General features: G+C 43.6%; 1 protein-coding gene across 3 annotated transcripts in view; it reads right to left on the bottom strand.

Moving 5' to 3' along the window:
• Nucleotides 1-22,976, bottom strand: part of LOC310780164 (NLR family CARD domain-containing protein 3-like) — a 57,674-nt gene that overhangs the window by 8,101 nt on the left and 26,597 nt on the right. For all 3 annotated transcript variants that reach the window (XM_083640731.1, XM_083640732.1, XM_083640730.1), the window contains 6 exons: nt 20,626-20,685; nt 19,059-19,314; nt 16,589-18,386; nt 16,308-16,481; nt 14,792-14,965; nt 13,587-13,633 (listed from right to left, as the gene is read on the bottom strand). In XM_083640731.1, the coding sequence (XP_083496857.1) occupies nt 13,587-13,633; nt 14,792-14,965; nt 16,308-16,481; nt 16,589-18,386; nt 19,059-19,305 (2,440 nt within the window). In that variant the 5' untranslated portion in view covers nt 19,306-19,314; nt 20,626-20,685. The remainder of the gene's footprint in view (nt 1-13,586; nt 13,634-14,791; nt 14,966-16,307; nt 16,482-16,588; nt 18,387-19,058; nt 19,315-20,625; nt 20,686-22,976) is intronic.

The raw sequence follows: 22,976 nt of genomic DNA, 5'->3' as shown, positions 1-22,976 counted from the left end.
ACCAGGGCCATTTCAGGTTGTTTTGTCTCATGTGCGCTGATCGCTCGTTGCAGCTCTTTCAGCGCAGCCGTGGTGTTTGCCTGTGGGGGGATGTATACACCCATCACGGTTACTGTACTGAATTCTCGAGGACTCCAGAACGGCACGCATTGGAGCATTACATATTCTAGGTCCTCCGAGCAGTATCTTCCTATGACTGTGTTGTTCACGCACCAGTTTTCATTAATCATAAGACATACGCCCCCTCCCTTCTTCTTACCGGATTGTTCGTTTCTGTCTCCTCTGAATACACTGAATCCTGGTAGCGCGATAGAGTGGTCCGTTGTGTCAGGAGTAAGCCAGGTTTCCGTTAGGCACAGAACATTGCATCGCGCTATGTCTTTTCGGTATTGTGCACGCGCTCTTAGTTCACAAAGTTTGTTTTCCAACGATTGAACATTTGCCAGCAATATGCTGGGGAGAGGTGGTTTATCCGCGCGCTTCCTCAAGCGGGCGAGAAGCCCCCCTCTCTTCCCCCTCCTCCAGCGTTGTTTTTTGAGTTCAGGAAAATCCGTAAGATCTGGAGCTTGCCAGTTGCTGTTGGGATATATCCGTTCTTTCCTGATTTTGATCAGCGCGTCCCTGTTGTATTTTATTCCGACGCTGATTTCCGTGTTATATCCGCTGGTGTCCGTGCCTCCGTTCTCTGCCTCCATGGCGGGGGCGCGGGGCTGTTGTTTGTTGTTGTTTTTTGCGTGCGAGCGGACAAAGCGGGTCCCCGCCGTCGCAGTTTCTTGCAAAGAAAAGTGCGAAGACGCCACTATCTACACTATTCAGTTACACTGTTATATACAATAGGTATTTACAAAGCGAGTCGAAGCGAAGAAATCAAAACAAAACGCGTATACACTGGAATACAAGCCTATTTGTCTATGAAGTCACTAGAGCTCCCTAGCGAGTCGCCTTCTCCCGGCGCCATCTTCTTCTCCTCCAAAAACACGCACAAATCGCTTGAGGAACAGTTTCTTTCCGCAGGCCACGAGACTCCTTAATATGCACAAATAGTGCAGTAGTCGTACCGTACCGTACTGCAGCTGCTACTATTACGGATGCCTAACGTTTAATTGTAAATTTAAGTGTATGTTTAATAAGGTGCCTAACGTTTAATTGTAAATTTAAGTGTATGTTTAATAAGGTACATGCTATTTGCACATGTATGTATAAAACGTCGAATTTGGAATGTCTGAACACGTCTAACGTATGCACATGACATGTGCACCTATGTGCAATGAATATGCCACTGTCGTATAAGCCACCGACTTGTCTTATTGCTTATAGATGCCTATTTCGTATTGCCTTATTGCTGTCTTATTGCTTATTGATGCCTATTTCTTATTGCCTATTACTTATTGCTTGTTGCCTATTTGTACTATGTCGTAAACGGAGTCCACTGCACAAGAATTTCACACGTGGTACTTGTACCATGGAGTGACAATAAAAATCTTGAATCTTGAATCTTGAATCTTGAATATGTGTTTGTCAATATGTGTTTGTTGGAGTGAAACTGATTTTATTTTTGGTGCTGGTTATAAAAGGGCAAATGCAATCAAGTGGGAGCTGTTGAACTTAGTAGTGGGACAGGCCAAATTGTCAATTTACAAAAGCCGGAAAAATCAATTAGAAAAATGTTGGTGGGGAGTTGCTGCCATTGTTTAAGGCTTTGGTACGCGCTCGAATCACAGTGGATTTTAGGTTTTATTCACTCATGAATGATGTTGCTGTTTTTTTTGTCTCGTTGGTGCTTCACTGATGCTTTGTGTTTGTTTGTTGACGGGCAGCTCTGTTTTAACCCTGTGTTTCTGTGAGCATTTACATGCTTTCTATGTGTCAATATGTTTCATTGATTTATGATCTAGTCAGGTATGTTATGCTAAAAATGGAAGGGGTGCAGATGCCCGGCCGAATTTGACATGTTATTTTACTAAAAATAATGCATTTTACCATAATTTCAAGTAGAATGATACCACCCAAGCAAGAATATTTCAAGTGTTTCAAGTGATTTACTGAAATATTTGGACCATATAATGATAATACAATTATCTCAACCTTAAAAGGTTACATGTAGGTGCCAAAAAGCCATAAATTCACATCAAAGAACAAAGAAAAACAACAATTATAATTCAAGTTTAAACAGTAAGTGTGCAGCTGCCGCATGTATAAAAAAGAGAAAAAAAAATTACCACTCTTTTCAACTGAGCATGCAGACAATTAAAATAAGGGTGCAATGCGTGCTCTTGCACCCCCGTAGAACCGGGCCTGTAATCAGTAGGAAACAGTCATGTGATCTCTGTTATATTTGAGTTCCTCACAGAAGGAAATATGACGCGCGAGAGCAGAGCGGAGCTGTGCACGCGGCGCAGGGGAGCACGAGACGGCTTGCAGCTGCTTCATACTGAGAGGAAATGAATGAGTGTCATTAGAATAGGAACGTCGCTGTAGGACTGGAAGTCAGTCAGTGTAGAAAACCTCTTGTTTATTCATCATTATTTGGCAGTGAAGACTCAGTTTTGGCGCATTGAACCAGCTGACAGATAATAACCAACATGATAGATAACCTACTGTTTTATTTTGACATGATTTAAACAATAAACCTGTGTGTGACACTTGTAATAATACAAACTGTCACAGGTGGAAACCTCAAAGGAGGCAAACAGGCTATTAACTTATAGCCTCATTAAAAGACATCCAACATTGAAACCCTGACGTCATGGCTGTTAGATTGTGAATCATGATTCTATCTGAATAGATCTTAGTCACATATTCTTCTTGTTGGTTGTTTAAATAAATCATGTTATTGTGTAGATGGACCTCCGGGGGCGCTGGTGCATGTTTGTCCAGGGGGGCTAAACCAAAAGTAGGGCTGGTCATGTGTTTGAAATCAATGATAATCATAAGGAAGTCATAAGGAAATGAGTAAATATTGATGGTTAAGATCAATAATGAATCACAACAGTGTCCTGTTAATTTAAAATGAAATTCTTTGCTAAATCTACCTTCAAACCTCCACATTCTTTGTGGCTGGTGAAGGTCCCTTCCCCCCAAGTCTCACTCCAAACTGTTGGTGAAACTTGGCAGCTCTGGTGTGTGTGTGTGTGTGTGTGTGTGTGTGTGTGTGTGTGTGTGTGTGTGTGAGAGAGAGAGTGTGTGTGTGTGTGTGCGTGTGTGTGAGAGAGAGAGAGAGAGTGTGTGTGTGTGCGTGCATGTGCGTGCGTGTGTGTGTGTGTGTGTGTGTGTGTGTGAATAAACAGACACATCTTTGGCAGCATAAAGATTTAAAGTAATTTAAACCAGTGGTTCTCAACCTGGAGGTCTGGACCCCCCAGGGGGTCGCAAGATTATTTTCAAGCCAGGATTATTATTTGGGGGTTACGGGATGACTGTCTAAAGAGAAATAAGAAAATAAAAGAAATTATTTTCTCCCATGCATGATGATTACACAATGGTTTAATGTATTATAAAGCTAGGCTATATAGACAACACTGAGGGCCCTATCTTATCAAAAAGTGGTAATTTAGCGTTTGCGCTCGTTTAACGCTGGTGCAATGCAAATTGGGGGCGGGCACAAGCGCATGCCTGTTACAATTGTACTGGGCATAGGCGTGCTACATGCCAAAGCAGGCGTTTCAGCACGAAAATGTGGGGATAGATGGCATTATCCTATCGTCAGCAGCGCACAATCACTTTAATATAGCTATTGAAATAGGCTAGAATTAAATTCTCACACATCCCTACGCTATTAAAGAAACACATATTTTTTTACATGTGTATGTTATAGCCTATATCAGACCAGGGCAACTGGCATCAAATATTGGTCGTTAAGACTGAATAATGACATCACACTACTGTTAATTTAAAATTAGTTATTCCTCTAAACCTGGCTTCAAATTCCCCAAATTTTTCCCCCCGCCGCCGTTCGGCCCCCAGCCCTCAGCAAAATCTGGCCCTCTGGTAGCGAGGATATTTTTTTGTGGTCCTCTCTATCATCAAAGTTGTCCATCCCATGGGTTACGGCATGACAATATTTGTTCGCCCCCCCGGCAACAATCTGGGTTTCTCATGTGGCCCCCCATTAAAAATAATTGCCCACCCCTGGCCTACAGTGGTCTGCAGAACTGGGAGGGCCCAACGCTGCGGCGTTGCAGCGGCCTCCCGTGGCCTCCCGTGGCCTGCCGCGGCTTCCCGGAGTATTTTTCTTCACCAGCAGCTGCAGTGCGCAAAAGAGCCGCCAGGTGGCACGTGTGAGCAGTCTCTACAGGCGGAAGTCACCTGTGCGTTCGTTCCAAACATTTCCATCTTTGAAGCACCTCAAAGACAGAGTGACTTGTAACGTTACAATAATTCAAGGTGAGTGAGTTTCAATTCATGTTAAGGTTAATGTTCAAACACCAGCTGTTTGCATATTTCCCAGAAAGCTATAACTTTTTACACATACAGCCATGGGGTGTATATAAACCCCTCGCAAATACTGCATGATATAGTGAAGTGGGGGAAGTTTGACCATAACAACATTGCACGCGGTTTCTTTACCAAAATGCTTTGCATTGCAGATTGAATAATAAAAAAGGCAAACTGGTCAACGTGACGCGAGGGGGACGTGCGGGCGGCATTAAACGAACGCACCCAAGTATGTTAGAGAAGCAGTATAGCGGAGGGGAGGCGGACCTCTGAGCCTTCCTCATCGGACCATCGTGATTAATTACCTGTTTGAATTACAAATTTGCAGATTTAATCGTAAAAAAGGCCAATTCCACTCAACGTAACGCTCGTGGGAGGTGCAAGCGTTGTTGAACAAGCGCGCCCTAAGTAGCCTACAGTGTCAGTGCAGTTCAGACTGGGGAGGCGGACTAGCAGATTCAGCAGAAGTAATTTGTGTTGTGGAAAATGTTTTTCACATTCTTTCCTGTTTTAAACCCAATGTGAGTAATGAACAGGTCTTCAACTGTGAATTCAACTCGCCTATTTGCATGAAGTCGCTTCCATTACATCCATGCTGCTGCTGTGTTTATCTCTCTCCAATAGCGTTAGGTTCAAAGCCACACGATAACTAACGTTATCCGCCAGTAATTCTCCCTGTTTTCTGCCAGCAACACACACGTTGTTGGTCAGGATCTGTATCGTTAACGTTATTTGTTTTGGCCTATCAATATTACTGGGAGTGATATAGTGCTTAGTTCAGCCGCTTGACTGTACTTATTAGTAGCCTATCCAGTGGTGTCTCTCATGCAGAGATCAGCTGTCAGTTTGTGAACGTGCAGCGTCGCAGCCAAACAGTAGCCTATCGCAGCTACTTCATAAACCAATTAATGAATTCATAAATACCACCGCAATGGCTATTTGGTTGACATCGCACCCTCGCAACCCTAATCACATATATTATTTTGTTGTTGTTTTTCAGGACAACCCTCCCTTGCTGACGAGCCTTCAGTGAGACAAAGTGCTCCACCCTCCAAGCTACTGTACTGTAGCCTACTTGCCGTGCTGGGACCAGACGAGAGCATTTTCAAGAATAAAAGTTGAAACAAACAATACTCATTGACAGAACAGAAGGCAATCATTTGATCTGAAACACTGCAATATCATATCACTGAGCTTAAAGAAAGGCTCAACAGTGTGAATGAATGAAATATAAAACAGGTACTGCTGCTAAATTAAATTGCAGCCACTGTACATTACACATAACCTCTGTTAATATGTATGCTGTTAATTAACAGTCTATTCTTGCTGAAACGCGTACGTTGTTGCAGTGTTTGAAACAGGAATAAAACCCTCAAAGGACATTTTTTGAGTGCTAGATCCTTCTCTCTGCTGCCGATAGCTGATAGCTGCCGATAGCTGATAGCTGCTGATAGCTGCTTTGAACATTGTGAATAGCAATGCCCTTCCCCCCAGTCCTTTGTTTTGCTAATTCACCCTGCCACCCTGCAGACACTGAGAAGGTTTTTGTTTTAGAACAGGTTTTCAACGTGACGCGTTTTCTATACACAAACTGGATTTCCCCTGTTTCCCATATAAGTAAAATAGCCTAACAATAAGATATATAGGCCGCTACAGTAGGACAATTTGAACAAACGGTGACTAATCTGCATGGCATTCCATCAGTGAAACATGATTTTATTGAACAGAAGAGGCTGGTTGGCCACAACAGGGTGTAATATTGACACTGGAAATAATGTAGCCCATGTGTTTTTTTGTAACTTTATTTTTAAGGTTTTTGTTTTAGAACAGAGTGCATCATTTTCCAACATTTCTCCACATGAGTGACAGTTTTACAAATGCAAACTCACAAAAAAAAACAAAAAAACATTCAGGTCATCATGATGGGTGTTACAGATCAATTCTTAGTTTTTTAATAGTTAGCTTTGTGTTAAGTTATGTTGTTCGGTTACTTGTTCCAATCAGCTTCAGAGAGAGAGAGAAGAATAGAGCGAAAAATAGAGAGAAAAAATGGAATGAGACATGCATGTATAATATATAATACATTCAATGTGAAAATACACATGGGCCTTCCTCAGCGTTGGTCTTTGACTGAAACGTTCGTTGCTGCTGCCCAGGTACATGAGGAAATAAATCAACAAAAAGACATTTGGAGTGCTGGCTTTTCTCTTGTTCATATCTCGTGCTTGCCCTGCACCCAGTGAGTTTTTAAATATTTTCGAGTGTGCTTGCAACCTGACTTTCTACTTAATATTTCTAGTGTGGACATAGGAGGTTGTTGTACAGAATTGTTAAGTCGTGTCAAAATAAAACTTCTAAGTTGAAAATACTTGAAAAGGTGCCTTTCTGGCTTCACTTTCAGCTATTCAAAACCCAGTATTAATTTGATCTCTGAGATTATTTTTAACCAGTAATCTTGGATTGCTGGGCATTTCCAAAATATGTGATAGTGATCAGCCATTGAATTATTGCATTTTCTCCAGCAATTACCGGATTCTGGTCTATCGTTCTGTAAATATTTTCTTATTGGAGTAATAAAAAAATCTGATAAGGTTCTTCCATGAAAATTCTCTCCATTGAGCCCATGTGGTTTTAAGGAATGGATTGAGCTGATGACAAGAATGGCAACTTGAATTTGAGGTCTTCATACTTTTCCTCCGTCATGTTCATGAAGTAGGTTCTTGATGGATGTCTGTAGCAATCATGTCATGCTGTCTGACTCAGCTGCTTCTGCTCAGTTGAACATGGAGCTGTACGATGCTGTGATTTACTGAAAAAGAAATTAAATTATTATTATTATTACTACCTACAAAATAATAACAAGCCCATACATCATCTTCTTTCTGTTAGCAACCGAAGCAGTTTGTTTACAAACAACCTGATCTTTATGGAACCTATGTTAAGTCCCACTATAAACCATTATCTGTCGTCGTTTCACGTTTTACTGAAAAATGCTGCCACCAGATTAAAGAAAAGACCCTGTGTGATGTTGACTGATGTGTTTTTTTAATGTAATGTGCGCGTTAGTTTTCTTAATTCCCTGATTGAAAAACAGCATGGCTCAGACGACAAGCTAGCTCCATATGCAGCTCCAGTCCAAAACAGAGCTATCTACTGTAGATTGATTAGCGTTACTGTAGCTACACCATGATGCATGACCGCGCATCAGTCAATATCACATAGGCCTAAATGTTTTCTTTAATCTGGTGGGAAAAAAATGCAATCAAAGTTAAAACGACACAGATATTATGGTTTACACGGGACTTAGATTTAGCTCCCATTAGCCATGTTCAGCCACTTCACTTTATGGCTACTACCCTCCATAAGCAGACTACAGGCATCAGATAGGCTACCAAATAGCCTACCAACAGCACAGAACCATGTTCCTTGAGGAAACGATTAGCGGTACCATGGGGTTAATCACTGTTAACGTTACACATTCAGTTGCAGTTATCTAACGGTGGCATGGCAAGCCTTAGCAAACTCCCTAATGTTAGCGTATGATGCTAACGTTAGCTAACACAGGCCTGCTGTAGGCGACAATCTCATAATCTCCTGGCGGAGATAATAATAACAAGCCCATACATCATCTTATTTCTGTTAGGCTACTACCATAAGCAGAAATGATGTCTTACCTTCACTGTTGTGTTACAAATTTGATGGATGAGTACACACTGTAGCCTATTTCCACAGCGCTGCGTGGCATAACATACTATTATTTATTTATTTATTTATTTATTTACCGGTATTAACGTTAGACAGCCTTCTTCTTCTTTGGTTCACTCCAGGCACTTCCTGTTGAGTCAATGAACAGAAATAGTGGACAGCGCCACTCTGCCATTTTAACCGTGTTGTGGTCACACAGTGTGTCGTTTCTCAGGTGATTCAGCAGATTCAGGTGATATGCTGCCACCTAGCGTCTAATAAATATTACTGCAGCCTAATTGTTTTCATCAAAGCGGCACACCGCGGGAAAAGGCAACGCCACCTCCCCCCAACTCTGCAGACCTCTGTATATGAACAAAACTACTTTGGGAGATATTCACTGCGTAACTGTGGGGCAGCCCTTTGATGTGTTTCAAATGGAATATCGTTCCATCAGCACCAATTTTTGTTATCACCATTTTGTATTAGTTTATAATGGTTTATATAATGTATATTGAATCTGAACTTGTTCATCCTCCAATTCTCTCCCTCTCTCTCTCTTCCCATCTCTCGCTCTCCCCATCTCTCTTTTCTCTCTCGCCCTCTTTCTTTCTCTCACTCCCTCCCTCTGCTTGCTCAGCGAGAAGGAAGCTGCTGTCACAGACGTGACGCTGTGGCTTTTAACGGGGGTGGACATGATCACACTTGGGTTTAAACACGCCCAATCTGGACGTTTGTGCCGAGTTGATGCAGAGCGCAGCGGGGCAACACGCCCCAAAACAGTGCTGCACACAGCGCTATTCTGGCACAAAACGGGCCTTAATGCAAAATTACCGCCTTTGCGATGATAGAGCGCCATATGTCTTGTATCTTTTCATTGCTACTGAGAAACAGCTGATTGAAGTTGTGCAAATAGACCAATCACAGCTGATTATCATCTACTGTAAGTTGGAGACGTACCCAGATGTTGCAGTGTGCGTTAAAGGCCCATTCCGTCGGTTCTGGCGAGAAATAAATGTGCACAAAGTGTTTTTTATTGGCAATGAGTGAATGCGCCTTGACATAACTTAAAAATGGCGACCAGGGGCGTTTCTCTCCGACCAGTCGTTCAGAAGATACATGGAAATACCTCAGTTTCGAAGGGGTTAGCATTTCCCGCCACAGCTAGAGGATGTGACGTCTGCGCGCGTTCATGAGCTTGCCTCTTGTCCTAGACGGCTAACAGGAAATGGCTAAAGTAGCTTTTAACGTTACGTTCGTCGCTAGCTGCTAGCAAAAGGAAACAACAACACAGACTCCAGAAAAAGTCCACACTAAATAAATAAATATTTATCTAATGAAGCCCGTCTGGCCAGACAGCAGCAATGTGACCGACATCGGGGGGAAACTAGAGTCAGGACTGTGTTTTCGGTTCATGAAGGGAACTTGCTGCTTGTAACTACTGTAATGTGGTTTTGACCAGATAACGTTAGCTGCTTGCTAATGGGTTTTCAAGATTCAAGATTTTTATTGTCACTCCGTAGTACAAGTATCTGACCACCTGGTCAGAAACTCTGCTAACATTACCGTCTTGTGTGAATTAATGCAACCCTAACGTTACTACCGTTATGCTTATGGTCATGGAACATTATTGTTTGACTGCAGTTAGCTGCGGTGGTGAGTGCCTATTATAACCATAACGTTAGCTTGATGCTATACGCGGCTAACTAATAGATTTAGCTATATTTATAGAAATTACCACCAGCCCCACTGTCTTGTGTTGATAATGAATCTCACAGTCGGAAATATGCCTAACGTTAGCCTACTGTCTGTTATGCTTACGGTACATTGATTGACTGTTCAGTTTGGTCAACTCCAGGCATTACACGGTACCGTACATACAGGGGGAGCAGGCTATTTCCTGGCTTGTGCTAACGTGAGTATCCACTTCCCCGCAGCCAACGCAAGCCAAAACACGGCCAAACATGCCACAATAATGTCCCCTAATTCATCCAGAATCCTTCCTGGGCATCTCGAGGCTGATCTGACCGATAAATTGTCCAGGTTGCCGTTTTCAAGTGACTTTTATGAGTTAACGTTACAAAGCAACCAACAGCTCTGCTGTTGCCAGGCAACTGCTTGTGCACGTGTGAGTATGGTGCCCGCGCGTCAGCTCGTTCACACGCTGCCTGCAGTTACTCTAACGGCCACCGGCGTCAGTAAGAGTGAGTATTGACGGAATGGACCTTTAAGGTGTTTTTGATCTGTGTCTTTTTCGGTTTATAAAGTTTATTTTGATACAACTTAATGAGCAGCTATCGTGTAGATTGTTGTTGATCTCTTGCAGTAATTTCTTATTGAAAATACTGTACTATAAAACATTTAATGCAGCAATTCTGTGACATACTATTACTTTTTCAAATACTATCACACTCATACTGTTCTCACATTTTTTCATGTCAAGGAACCCTAAACTGAAACAAATTAGACCAGTGGTTCTCAACCTTTTTACACCATGTACCCCCTGAGAAATTAGTTGGCTCTCCAAGTACCCCCATATAACCGACGTTAAAATACAGTCTATTCAGCTGCACAGTTTACGCAGGAGGCACGCTTATTCCTAATAACATAATTTATTGTTAACTTTTGTCAGCCACAGCCACAATGTACAAAGGGGCAGCACTAGAACTAGCAAACTCAAACAAAATAACATTAAGAACTGTATTTCAGCAAATGTAGGCCTACTTCAAACACACACACTCTCTCTCTCTCTCTCTCTCTCTCTCTCTCTCTCTCTCTCTCACACACACACACACACACACACACACACACACACCACACACACACACACACACACACACATAAGTGAGATAATTAAGAACACAATGAATGACAACAATAATAATGACTGCTTCATTCTCAAAAAGGCAAGTGAAAAAAATAAGATTAACAGCAGCATTTCAATTAATTCAAACACACACACGTGTGTCATGTGTGTCCCGAACAGAGAGAGAGAAATAAGCCATGTGTGCTGTGTCCGTCCGTGTACAGCGAGTGGACAGCTCCCGAACAGACAGAGTCAAATAGAGAGACAGACAGAGAGAGGCTGCAGGACGGCCACGCGGCGACGCAGCACACGGAACAGAGAGGGAGAGAGATGTGTCATTATATCGTAATATTGGCTTCGGGCCTCGCAACGGGCTCGGGCCAATTAATTTCATAACTCATCCGGGCCGGATCGGGCACGGGTCTGCATGTCACGGGCCGAGATTTCATGCCCACGCAGCTCTCTAGCTCAGTGCCAGGCTTCGGCTTGTAGCTCTAAGGACAAGCCCACCGTCCTCGGTGCCCAGGGCCCGGGTTCAGTTGGGAGCTCTCCTTGGGTCCCATTCCCTTCATTGGGCCGCCCCCTGCAAGTGCAAGGAACCTGGCAGGGGACCCAGCGCACCTTGGTCCATGGCCACGGCCTGGCCTCTGTTTGCAGCACCCAGGTCAAGCCCACCGGTCAGCTCGCCAAGGTCTGGGCTCTGTGCCAGCCTTCGGCTTGTAGCTCTAGGGACACGCCCACCGTCCTAGGTGTCCAGGGCCCGAGTTCAGTTAGGAGCTCTCCTTGGGTCCCATTCCCTCGGTAAATGGTAAATTTTGCCCCCTTCGTTGGGGCGCCCCTGCCAGCGCAAGACGCCCAGCTCACCTTGGCCCATGGCCACGGCCGGGCCTCGGTTTGTAGCGCCCAGGACAAGCCCACCATGGACGGCACCGTGCTCCTGTCATCGGTCGGGAGCTCTCCTGTAGACCACACCTCCGGACACCGGCTCACCATCGTTGGGGCCCAGGGCCCGACTTTGGCTGGGAGCCTTCATGGGATCTATGTGCGGCCTCCAGGGTGTTCCACAGCGGTTCAGGCCGCCGAGTGGCATTGCGAGCCCGCAGTCAATGGCGTACGACACCCGTCTTCGCTCTCTGGCTCAAAAGAGGACCAGCCCGACCTGGCGCGTCCCCTGGACGCGTCTATAGTCGGAGTTTGCATGAAGGACTTTCCTCTGGCATGCCTAGCATTTGCGGAGCTAGCCGTGTGACAGGTGGGCGCAGCCTCTCACACCCTGCTCCCCCCGAATTCTCCCCCCAACCACGCTGCTCGCTAAGGGGGCGATGCGCTCGGTCCCCAAGGCGGAGGAGCACTTGGGGTTTCTATCACAGGTACCTTGCCGTACCCAAGAAGGACGGTTCCTTGCGTCCGATTCTGGAGCTTGGCGCTGAGGGAGGTTCCCATTCCTAATGCTTTCCCTTCCCCGCCTTTCAATTCGTTGAAGCCGCAGGATTTCTTACTTCCATGGATCTGAAAGATGCGTTCTTCCATGTCCCCGTGGTTCGGAGGCACAGGAAATGCCTGAGGATCTCCTTCCTGGGAAAAGCTTACGAGTTCTGCATCCTGCCGTTTGGCATGTCCTTGAGCCCACGGACCTTCAATGTGTGCGTGGAGACAGCCCTGGCTCCCCTCCGCTTGAGTGGGATTTGCGTCTTCCTCGATCTCGACGATGCTCTCAGTGGCGGACTCGAGGGTCCGCGCTGTGGAGCATACCAGGGCGGTGACAGATCACCTGCAGACCCTGGGGTTTTTAGTGAACTGGCAGGAGTTGCCTCGTCCCAGCGCAGGTTGCATCCTTCCTGGGGCTCGACCTGGACTCTCGGGCCATGCTGGCGCGCCTCTCGCCAGACTGACAGGCGTGCACCATGCACCAAGGGCGTTAAGTCTGGGTCCCTCCGTGTCAGTGCATCAGTGCCCTTTGGGGCTGGAAACCCTATTGTTATGTTCATTATTCTTATTCTTATTCTTCCGAGTGCTTTTCTTCTTTCTTAAGCATTTGTTCAAGGCTTGAACCCTTGGTATTACCGCTTGCGGCTATAACTTCATATTTTATTTCATGGCCAGATGTGGTCTTTCTTATCTCATAGTGCAAGTCGAGTTGTTTATGTGCTCTACCTAATTTTGAGTGAACATTGTTTTCATCATCATATTTTTCCAATCACTTGAGGATTGTCAAAGAAAAATATATTTTGATCAGAGAATGGTCACAGCTTTTTATTTCAGAGCACTCCAAATCACTCCAGTGACCCCCCCCCCCCCCCCATCCCCACCCCCCTTCTAAATAGCATCCCCAAGAACTGAGTATTATGTTCTGAATTGTGAAGACCTATATGCCACTGGTCCATTTTGTGAATGTACTCTACTGCACCACCACTATTTGTGTCCTTGTACCATTTTCTTACATGTGGACATAAATAAATAGTTAAAATGTGTGTGGCCAGGGTCTGTTGTGTTTATTATTTGTTAATTTAACAGATCTTCAGTTCTTCAGTTTCATGAAGAAACATTTTTTAGCCATCTTTGTTCACAGTAGGATTTTAATAAATATATGACACATACTTGACCTTTCTATTTAAATAGGAATTTCATGTTTTCATTTTGGGGGAATTAAACACACACTTACACTTCCTCAGACCTGGTTTCAACATCTGCACTCCACCATGGTCCACACTGTGGGAACATTTACATAAAGTCTGATCAATATAATATATTTGATAAACAAACAATAATCATCATTCCTGAGCTTATAGTATGACAGAAAATGTGTCTTACTCAGCCTTCTAGCAGACGCTGTCTCTCCATACCTGAGAGATTCCATGCTTTTTTCATTTTTTTAACCTTTTATTTAACCAGGTAAGTCATTAAGAACAAATTCGTATTTACAATGGTGACCTGGCAAAAGGCACGGCCTCTTGAGGGAGAGGGGTAAGGACTAAAATACATTTAAAAAATTAATAAAATGACAACGGCCCATATCCAAATTGTTGCCACTGGCTGCAGTCTCCAGTGTGACACAGAAAATGTGTGTAACTCTCAGCCTTAACAGACGTTGGGCTCTATTTCCCCCCTGGCCTTAAATTTGCATTTATGGCTGGACGCAGAGCTATTAGTGGGCGTGGTCACGCGCATTCCCTAATTTTTCCTTGATGCTAAAAGCCAGAATGCCAAGAAGTGTTGGATTGGTGATCTCCAGTAAACCAATCACATTCTTCCCTTCCAACCTCCGATCCGCGGAGCGACTCCAGTCCGGTCAGAAAAGCCCTAGAAGCAAAGATCATGTAAGTCAGGAGGGGAAGAGAAGATGACTGGCAAAGATGTGAAAGAGAGAGTGAGAGAGGGGGAGAGCGAGTGAGAGACAGAGAGAGAGAGGGAGAGAGGGAGTGAGAGAGAGAGGGGAGAGAGAGAGTGAGATAGCAGCAGAGAGAATGATTGAGAGTGAGAGGGAGAGAGTGAGTGAGATAGAGAGTGCAAGTGAGTGAAAGAGAGAGAGAGGGAGAAGTCTGTATCAGACGAGCATGTAGACACAACTGAGAGTTGAGTTTGGAAAGACATGTCCGCAAAAGAGGATAACGCCGTGGGTGCATCCCCGGTGTTAATAAGGCCTGGTTTTGAAAAGCGTTAACCGCAAAATTAACGCCCGTTGGGAAGATCGCTTTAGGCTGGTATTTAAGGCCGAAACACCCATTCTGGCCTATTCCTAAGGCCACTTTAAGGCCAGGGGGAGAATAGAGCCCATTGTCTCTCCATTGCTGAGAGATTCCAGTCTCCACTGTGTCAGAGAAAATGTCTGTGACTCTCAGCCTTCTAGCAGATGTTGCCTCTCCATACCTGAGAGAGTCCAGTCTCCAGTGTGGATCCTCCATTCCAGCAGAGAGCAGCTTCACTCCTGAGGCTCCTGGATGATTGTAGCTCAGGTCCAGCTCTCGCAGATAGGAGGGGTTGGAGCTCAGAGCTGAGGCCAGAGAGGCACAGCCTTCCTCTGTGAGCAGACAGCCTGACAGCCTACACAGACACACACACACACACACACACACACACACACATGTGCGCGCACGAACGCACACACACACACACACACACACACACACACGCATACACACATACACACACATGCACGCACGCGCACACACACACACACACACACACACACACACACACACACACACACACACACACACACACAGCAAGCACAATTGTACTGTCTCAAATGAAAATAGTTGAGCAAGTCATCAGCTCTGTGGCTTAATTTGGTTCAGTTTGACTTTTCCACTTTTCTGACAGAATCTTTGAAATCATTTCTGCTATTTCTGGTTTCAGCAACTGATGCTGCAAGTAGAGGAAATAGTGAAGTATCTTCATGGAAAGTAATTCACATAAGCTACAAAACAATGCTAAATGTTGAGATTTCTTTCAGAGAATTTAGAGAAAGTTGTACTCACACAAGTACAATCTTTTTTAGATTCTCATGGCATTCTTGAGGTATTCCAGTCTGGTTTTAAAGCCCTTCACAGCACCGAAACTGCACTTTTATAAGTTTTTAATTATCTTTTTTTAGCAACTGAATCTGGGGACTCTGCCATTCTTATGCTTTTAGACCTCAGAGCTGCATTCGACACAGGGTCCCGCCTGGAGCACTGTGTCGGCATCAAAGGCACTGCCCTGGAGTGGTTCAGGTCCTACTTGTCTTCTGTCAGCCTTGGTGACTCTGAGTCCTCCTCAGCACCCCTCCCCTGTGGGGTGCCCCAGGGTTCAATTCTTGGGCCAATCCTCTTCGCTCTCTATTTACTTCCCCTCCGGTCCATTCATACAGGAAGTACGGCATCTTGTTCCACTGCTACGCGGACGACACACAAATTTACCTGCCCCTGGAATGCATGGATGCAACTCCATGAACCCTTTGTTGAACTGTCTAAACGACATCAAAGCATTGATGGCCTTAAACCTTTTCAATTTCAATGACAGTAAAACTGAAGTGCTGATGTTTGGTCCCAGTGGTTCCCTTCACATGGACTTGGGCCCATTAGGACCATTTGTCCTCACTGTAACCAACCTGGGTGTGAAAATGGACAGTGATTTTAAACTTGACAAACTGATTAACTCTGTCCTGAAATCTAGCTTCTTCCAGTTGAGGCTTTTATCTAAGGTCAAGCCCTTTTTAATCTTTCTGGGACCTTGAAAAGCTCATTCATGCTTTTATTTCAAGCAGACTTGATTACTGTAATGCTCTTGATGTTGGAGTTAGCCAGGCCTCCCTCTCTCGCTTACAACTCATGTTCAGGTCAGAACAGACCTTACTTTGGAGACATCAATTAAATTGAAAAAAAAGAAAGTAAATGGATCTGACCTCAGAACCTCCAGTCTACAGTGTGGACTCTGCAGTCCAGCAGAGAGCAGCTTCATTCCTGAATCTTGCAGGTCATTGTTACTCAGGTCCAGCTCTCTCAGACTAGAGGACTGCGAGCTGAGAACTGAGGCCAGAGCTTCACAGCTTCTCTCTGACAGATTACAGCCACTCAGCCTGAAGGAGCATTAGAAGACAAACAAGAACTTTGAAAACATGTTTTATTCTGCATGAATAAGGTGCAATATATCTGAATGAATCTATTTGGTTTTCTAGGCACTTACACAGATTTATTGGAGGCTTTGACCACTGGCAGCAGCCTAAGAAGAGCCTCCTCGGAAGCAGAGTATTTCTTCAGGTCAAACACATCCAGGTCTTCTTCAGATGACAGTAAGATAAAGACCAGAGCCGACCAATGAGCAGGGGAGAGTTTTCCTGTGGAGAGACTTCCTGATCTCAGGTACTGTTGGATCTCCTCCACTAGAGAATGGTCATTGAGCTCATTCAGACAGTGGAACAGATTGATGCTTCTCTCTGGAGACAGATTCTTCTTTATCTTCTCCTTGATGTACTGGACTGTTTTCTGATTGGTCTGTGAGCTACTTCCTGTCTTTTTCAGCAGGCCTCGTAGGAGATTCTGATTGGTCTGCAGTGAAAGACCCAGGAGGAAGCGCAGGAACAAGTCTAGGTGTCCATTTGGACTCTGTAAGGCCTTGTCCACAGCACTCTGGTAGAGGACATTTAGTTTAGATGTGACTCCTACCTTCAGAGACCACGAGGATTTTGATTGTGGTTCTGACAGCAGATTGACACCAGAGTTGATGAATGAGACGAGGACATGAACAGCAGCCAGAAACTCCTGAAGGCTCAGATGGACAAAGCAGAACACTCTGTCCCCATACCCACCACGCTCCTCTTTAAAGATCTGGGTGAACACTCCTGAGTACTGTGAAGCTGCTGTGATATCAAAGCCACACTCTTTCAGGTCTTCTTCATAGAAGATCAGGTTGCCTTTCTCCAGCTGCTCAAAAGCCAGTTTTCCCAGATAGAGAATCATCTCCTTATTCTCTGGCGTCCACTGTGAATCTGTTTCAGTTCTCCCATGAAACTTGACGTTCTGCCGTTTGGTCTGAATCACCAGGAAGTGGATGTACATCTCAGTCAGGGTCTTGGGCAGGTCTTCTCTGTTACTGGTTTTCAACACAGACTCCAGAACATTAGCAATCATGTAGCAGAAGACGGGGATGTGGCACATGATGTGGAGGGTTCGTGAAGTCTTGATGTGGAAGATGATGATGTTGGCCTGCTCCTCATCTCTGAATCTCTTCCTGAAGTACTCCTCCTTTTGTAGGTCATTGAAGCCTCTCACCTCTGTCACCACGTCAATGTACTCAGAAGGGATCTGATAGGCTGCTGCAGGTCGGGTGGTCATCCATATGCGAGCTTTGGGAAGCAGTTTCCCCCTGATGAGGTTTGTCAGCAGCACGTCCAGTGACGCTGACTCCGTAACATCAGTCAGGATCTCATTGTTCTGGAAGTCTAGAGGAAGTCGACACTCATCCAGACCATCAAAGATTAACGCAACGTTAAACTTGTCAAACCTGCAGATTCCTGCTTCTTTGGTGTCAGGAAAGAAGCGATGAATAAGTTCCACCAAGCTGCACACTCTATCTTTCTGCAGGTTCAGCTCTCGGAAAGTGAATGGAAATGTGAACTCTATATCCTGGTTGGCTTTGTCTTCAGCCCAGTCCAGAGTAAACTTCTTTGTTAAGACTGTTTTCCCAATGCCAGCCACTCCCTGTGTCATCACTGTCTTGGTTGGTTTATCTCTTCCAGGTAAGGGTTTAAATATGTCTTGACATTTGATTAGTGTTTCTGGTCTCTGGCTTCTGGATGCTGCTTCAATCTGTGTGATCTCATGTTCATCATTGACACCTCCACTCTCTCCCACTGTCATGTCAAGCTCTGTGTAATTCTGATTCACAAGTGTTGGGTTTCCTGCTTTAGCAATCCCATCAAACACATACTGAAAGTTCTCCTTCATATTCCATTTGTGTTGACGTTGACACTCTGCAGACGTTTCTAAATGAATAAACAACAGAGTAAATCAATGAGTAAAGAGTAATGCAATCATTTACTGATAAGTTACACATTTGCAACTCAATGGACTCTATTCAGCTCATTACTGCTGGGTTGGCAACAGGTCTTGACTGGTGTAAGGTATAAGGTAGCTGTTGTTGAGTCGGTTATTATTACTCAACCAGGACTTGCATGCAACCAATCGGATTCCACACTGTGCTGATCCCCATAAAGCTCTGGTTGCACCAAAAACGTATATGTTAACCAAGCAGCTAGCTGCACTTCTCATTTGCTGTTTGTTATGTGCATGTATGTAAACTACTTTGGGGAAAACCTTTCAGACAATACACACATTGGTAGTGATTGTATGAAAGCCCTGATACCCCTGAGGTTCTTTACTGGGCTTATGGATAAAGTGATGATGCACCATGTACAAGGTGACTAAAGTGAGAATTTACCAACTGTCTATTAAATCCATATAAATTACATCAACACAAATACAATACAATGAACACATACTATCACAAGGCTGCCTGTCTCTCTTCACATATATTGTCTGGATGTAGGTCAACAAAAGTGGATACAATGATAGCATGCACTTTATATAAGACATACGTTTAGATGAGTTCTATCTTTTTTCAAATGTCCCCTTTTTTTATCTTCCCATGACTTAACTCTGCATTAGATCCTTCCTGTTGATCTTCATTAAAACCTTCTCGGTCACCACCAGCATGTTTTCGCTGTAGGTCCGCTCCATCTCATCCACTGTGTCCAGCCTGTTTGCCTTCTCCAGTCGGCTTATTGGGATTTTTGGGAAGCCTCCCAGGCTGTCAGCCTGCTGCAGGAACCACTTGAACTTCTCAAACTCTGCCTCTTTCAAATCCTCCAGCGTTTGCAAGAGCTTCTCTTTATCCGTCGCCATCGTTGCTCCCTGGTAAAATCACAGGAAATATACAACTGTAAGAACCAACATTATCCACTATAAAATGGCAGAAAGCTGTAAGAAATGTCAAAAATAAAAAACACAGAATCTTCAGCAAATTAAATTGTGAACGTTTTGAAAGGCTGATTGATGATACCTCATGTTGTGTATAACCAACCAGATCCAGATTTATCCTATCAAATTTTCTTATCTCTATTCAACTCTGCTTTCAACACTTGTTTTCCACTTGTCCGATATTATTTGACAAATAATATGGTGAAAATAAAATGTTACAAATAATATTTGTAACCTTTACTAACTATAATTTACTGCACTCCCTCCACTACCAGCAGTATTAGGAGGTGCGTGCTACACTTATATAAAGAGTTTTAAGCCTGGAACCAAGCAAACCGGTCATCTAGAGAATCGTGAGTGACCATGAAACATTTCACTTGGAGCAAAGAATATAAATAAAAAATAAAAATTATTGCAAATTTGTATTTTTTTTATTTTTGCTGCAAGTGTAATCTTTCATGGTCACTCACAATTATCTGGAAGACTGGTTGGCTTGGTTCCAGGCTTAAAACTCTTTATATAAGGATTTTTCAAATTGTCTAAACAAATTGAGAAAATGAAATGGGGAAATTTCTTGTGGAACAAGAAGTGGGCTGTCGAGCTATATTGTAGCCCAGGTCGTGTTTGTTTATTTATTTTGAAATTTGACAAGCAACCCCATCAAATTATATAGGCAAATACTAAGCTACCCCAGTGAAAAATAACCTTTATTTATGACATCACTGATGATGTCATCAGTGGGATTTATGACATCACTGATTATGTCATCAGTGGGACAAATAGCTCTCTCCCCCAGTCTCTCTCCCCCCCTCTTTCTCTCTCCCCTCTCTCTCCCTCCCTCTCCTCCTCTACCTCTCCTCTCTCTCCCTCAGTCTCTCTCCCTCTCCTCTCTCTCCCTGTCCCTCAGTCTCTCTCGTGACTTTGTGCGTGTGTGAGTGAATTTATGGATTTATGACATCACTGATGATGTCATCAGTGGGACATACAGACAGATAGCTCCCATTTATATACGGATCATGTGTTTTGCACTGCAAAACACATGATCCAGACACGCAGACACACAACTTCAACTTTATTTTATAGATTCTGATTCTGAAAATGTCAAGTATACAATGCACTGAACTTTCTGACCTGGCTTTAAAATCTCTTGAAACGTTTAAAATGTTACTCTTTATTTTTTACAGACATATATATCCTGTTTATGGTTTGCACTTTTGCTTCATCAGAAATAAAAATATGTTTTACCTCGGAAGATGTTTGCCTGGCGAATTCACAGCATCTAGATCAGATACTTTCTGCCTTCAGCTGTAGACAGAGACAGACATAGAGAAGATGCTGCTTATTCTCCTTTGTGAATTCTTGGTGTCTGTAACCATTTGATATGTATGACGGAGTATTAGGGCCATGCATGATGAAAAATAAAAATTACATGAGGATTTTTTAGTTTTGTTTCCAATGACAGGAAGGGGGGGAATTAGTTTCCATTTTGAGAAAAAAAGTGCAAGTTTTGTGAAAAAAGTAATTCTGTGAAATTTTGAAATTTCAGTATTAAAGGTCCTATCCGTAAGTTCTAACTATTACTGACACCAGTGGCCGTTGGAGTAACTGCAGGCAGAGTGTGAACGAGCTGACGCGCGGGCACCATACTCGCACGTGCACAAGCAGCTCCCTGGCAACAGCACACTGTTGGTTGCTTTGTAACATTAACTCATAAACGTCACTTGAAAACAGCAACCTAGACAATTTATCGGTCAGATCAGCCTCGACATGCCCAGGAAGGATTCTGGATGAATTATTAGACGTTATTGTGGCCTGTTTGGTCGTGTTTTGGCTTGCATTTGCTGCGGGGAAATGGATAAGGATATTCACGTTACCATGAGCCAGGAACTACCCTGCTTCCCCTGTAGTAATAGTAGGAGAAAGAGAGCCAGCACACAAAAACTTCTTCAACGCTGAAGAAGGCCGTTAGGCTGAAATGTCCGTGTGCTGTACTGTACCTGGTGTTGCTGGAATAAACCCAACGAAAGGACATTTTTGTGTGCTGGCTCTCTTTCTCCTACTAGTACCTCCTGTGCCGTGCACTGAAACTTTGAAAACACCGGTGAGTGTGCTCGCTGCTGGCTTATGCCAGTTTGTTTGAACATCCCCTGTAGTAATGCCTGGAGTTGACCAAACTGAACAATCAAACAATGTTTCATAAGCATAACAGTAACGTTAGGCATATTTACGACTGTTATATTCATTATCCACACAAGACGGTCACGTTATTAGTGGAGCTCGGTGGTAATTTCTATGAATATAAATCAATATTAGTTAGCCGCAATTAGCATCAAGCTAACATTATACTAATGTGCAGTCCCACTGCAGCTAACTGCAGTCAGAGCCTTCTCCCCCGGTACCGTCTAGTTGACCAAACTGAACAAACAGTGTACCAGAGGAGGTTTTTCCAGTGAGGCATAGGAGGATGGTCCTCCTCTATTAGATTGGGGATTTTATAAAAAAAAATATATATATTAAAAAAATATATTTTTTATTTTTATTTTTATATTTTTATATTTTTCATTTTTCATATTTTTTTTTATAATAAAATATCAATCAAATGTGTTTTTTCTTATGTGCAGACGCTCATTTTTTCATTCATTATATAGCTCCATGCAGACGAGTCACTCTGGCCCTGGTCCCAGCATGGGGGAGGGGATTAAAAAAACACCCGCCCTGTGGGCTTGATTCATTTGGTAATTTATCTAATGAAAAAATAAGATTGGTTGAAAAAGACTTGCAATTCACAGAAAACAGTGAGAGTGATGTGTTTTCCAACGAATCAGATTGAGCTAGGAGGGAGCTCTCCCTTAGCCCGTGAAACCAGGTGAAACCCTAATTGGTTGTTGTTTGATAGATAGATTGCTTGACATTGATTGACATTCTGTATTGTCCAATGCTGATGAATACGTCTGAAAATCGGCAACGTTGTTCCACTGCCTGGTCTGTGGTCTCTCACGCTGAATCAAGGAGGTGAAATCCACTGCTTGACCTGACAGGAAGGATTTACTGAGACAGTAGCAGCATATCATATTTCCCTCTTATTTTTATTTACTTTTTTATCAATCAGTAAGTGTTCACAAGCCAGACAGTCGTTGATATTGGATTACCACCAAAACGAGTTTCGAGTTGCGGGGAGACGAGCTGCGCGATACGGGCTTTTTGCAATGTCAGAAAACTGGAATATTTGCAACGTCTCGACTGCAGCGTTTCCCCTACAGACAGCACGGATATTCAAGTAAGTCAATTGATTTCAAGTTATCCGAACCTTCTATTAAATTCGGCGTGGAAATGGTTCACCGAGCAGCGCTATTTTTGTCGTATTGAAGTTTCATCCTGTAATTTCTTATACTAAAACCCGCGAACTTTAAATTCACACATTTTTTAACTGAATTTGGCCTGTAAATCGATAGCTGACAGCGGGCTCAATTTTAAAGCTTGAGTGGTGATCTTTATATCATATGAAAGTAGAAGAAATAAGGAATCGATTGGGATGAAGCATGTCAACCTAGGATGTCGGGAAGGGGGGGTAAATAACGCTCCAAAGTTGATAACTA

This window comes from Poromitra crassiceps (assembly GCF_964638095.1).
Source record: "Poromitra crassiceps genome assembly, chromosome: 7".
Lineage (NCBI taxonomy): Eukaryota > Metazoa > Chordata > Actinopteri > Beryciformes > Melamphaidae > Poromitra > Poromitra crassiceps.
The sequence above is the reverse complement of the archived record's forward strand: the minus strand, read 5'-3'. Positions and strand labels throughout refer to the sequence as shown.